This window comes from Notamacropus eugenii, chromosome 3 (genome assembly GCF_028372415.1).
Source record: "Notamacropus eugenii isolate mMacEug1 chromosome 3, mMacEug1.pri_v2, whole genome shotgun sequence".
Classification (NCBI taxonomy): Eukaryota; Metazoa; Chordata; class Mammalia; order Diprotodontia; family Macropodidae; genus Notamacropus; species Notamacropus eugenii.
This window is the reverse complement of record NC_092874.1, coordinates 230,077,679-230,080,038: the sequence shown is the minus strand read 5'-3', so window position 1 is coordinate 230,080,038 and position 2,360 is coordinate 230,077,679. Positions and strand designations below refer to the sequence as shown.

Genomic DNA, 2,360 nt, shown 5'->3' with positions numbered 1-2,360 from the left:
CTTCTCGTGTTTCTCTGATTGTTTTATATTTCTCAGCAGTGTCTTTACATTTATGCACTCATATTCGTTTAGCCGTTTCCCAACTGATAGGTACTTGTTTTTTTTTCCCAGTTTCTTACTCCCACGAAAGATTATTGTTATGAATATTTTACACAATACAGGCTTTTTTTTTGTCATTGATCTGTCATTGATCTCCTTGGGGTATATGAAGGGTATAGTAATAATTATTTTAACAATCAGTTTTCTCAGAAAAAAAAGTAGGACACGCTTTTAAGTTTAATCTTCGTTATCAACATTTTTGCATCACTTTCTTCTAGACATTCAATAAAACATTAAATCAAGTCCCAGTTCGTAAATTTGTGAGTTTCTAAGGTATAAATGCTCACACGAAAACATTTAATCCATGTTTAGTAGCTGGGTTCGGATGGCTTTAGCACATGCCTGTAATTTTTCAATTAATTTAAATGTTTGATCTAAGAAAATAAACTGGAGACTTTTGGAAGAAGTGTAACTTTAGGAATGCTGGTTGGACCACCATACCTCTTCTCCCCCCACCCCCAAATAGGTATTTGTTCCTTTCTTTGAATTACTGCTGTAATTATGCTTTATATTATGCTATCCATACCTCATTGTGAGGCACTTTTTCTTATGATTTTTAATTGTTCATAACTCATCTATTGACCATATCTTGTAACCAATTATCTATTAGGGAATCCTCTTAGGGTTATTTATTTGTGTTCCTTCCTTAAGGATATTAGACTCTTGTCAAAGATCTTTGACGCAAAAAATTTTTCTCTGTTTGACACTTTCCTTCTTTCACTAGTTCCAATGATTTTTGTTTTATCCTTTATGATTTCTTCCATTCCAGGTTTAGTTAAGAACTCTCCTTGAACATAGCTGTGAAGGTATGATCTGGTCACTGGAAGGATTTTCTCTCAAGTTAAAGAAGAAGTGGTATCTAAATTATTTGGCTTTTCCATCAAAATTCCATTGCTGGCTCATTTTGTCATCTGTTTCTTCAGTTCTAATCTATTTGTTTTTATACATAGGTCCACCAATAGTCAGAAACCAGGGATGAGAAACCATTCAGGTGTAACATTATTCATTCTTCCGGGACTAACAGATGACCCACAGCTGCAGATTCTGCTTTTTAGCTTTCTGTTTTTTACCTATATGCTGAGTGTAACTGGGAACTTGACCATCATCACCCTCACTTTGATAGATCTCCACCTGAAAAGCCCCATGTATTTTTTCCTCCGAAATTTTTCCTTCTTAGAATTGTCCTTTACAACTGCCTGTATTCCCAAATTTCTACATAGCCTGTCCACTGGGAACAATACCATTACTTATAATGGATGTGCCACCCAAATATTTTTTGTCATCCTCTTTGGAGCAACAGAATTTTTCCTCCTGGCTGCCATGTCCTATGACCGCTATGTTGCCATCTGTAAACCTCTGCACTATACAACTATCATGAATAGCAAAGTTTGTAACCAGCTCATCCTGAGTTCTTGGGTGGCTGGGCTGATGATTATCCTCCCGCCACTTAGCCTGGGCCTCCAACTGGAATTCTGTGACTCCAATGTCATTGATCATTTTGGCTGTGATGCATCTCCAATGCTGGAGATCACATGCTCTGATACAGAATTCATAGAAAAGATAATTTTAGCTTTTGCTGTGTTGACACTTATCATCACTTTAGTGTTAGTAGTTCTTTCCTATGGATATATCATCTGGACTATTCTAAGATTCCCCTCTGTCCAGCAAAGGAAAAAGGCCTTTTCCACTTGTTCCTCCCACATGATTGTTGTTTCCATCTCTTATGGCAGCTGCATCTTTATATACATTAAGCCTTCTGTAAAGGAAGGGGTGGCTCTGAATAAGGTGGTATCAGTGCTCACCACCTCAGTGGCCCCTGTGATGAACCCTTTTATTTACACCCTGAGGAATCAGCAAGTCATACAAGCCTTTAAAAATTCAGTCAAAAGGATTGCATTTTTCTCCAAGCAGTGGGAGACCAAAAGATGAATAATTATCAGGGAAGAATTCAGGAACCTGCTAATCACCCTTTACATGCAGTCTAGTCAGTTTAGCCTTCTCATAGTTCCTTTGCTTACACTGACAAACCAAGAATGATCAAGCACCTCATCCCTTTTGTCAGTATCTATCCCATGCTGTGGCATCTGATCCACTACTCCAGCCAAAGTAGCTATCTGCTCTTAAAAGTAAACTCAACTTCATTCAAAGTGATCAGTTCCTGCCCATGGCAGAACTTAGGTATGTATGCGTATGTATGTATGTATGTATATATATATATATATATGTATATATATATGAGTATATATATGTGTGTATGCATT

General features: G+C 37.1%; 1 protein-coding gene across 1 annotated transcript; it reads left to right on the top strand.

Moving 5' to 3' along the window:
- The first annotated feature begins 1,074 nt into the window (after positions 1-1,074).
- LOC140531992 (olfactory receptor 6C2-like) lies at positions 1,075-2,028 on the top strand. Its single transcript, XM_072650584.1, has one exon. The coding sequence runs from the start codon at positions 1,075-1,077 to the stop codon at positions 2,026-2,028; it is 954 nt and encodes a 317-aa protein (XP_072506685.1).
- The last annotated feature ends 332 nt before the right edge of the window (positions 2,029-2,360 follow it).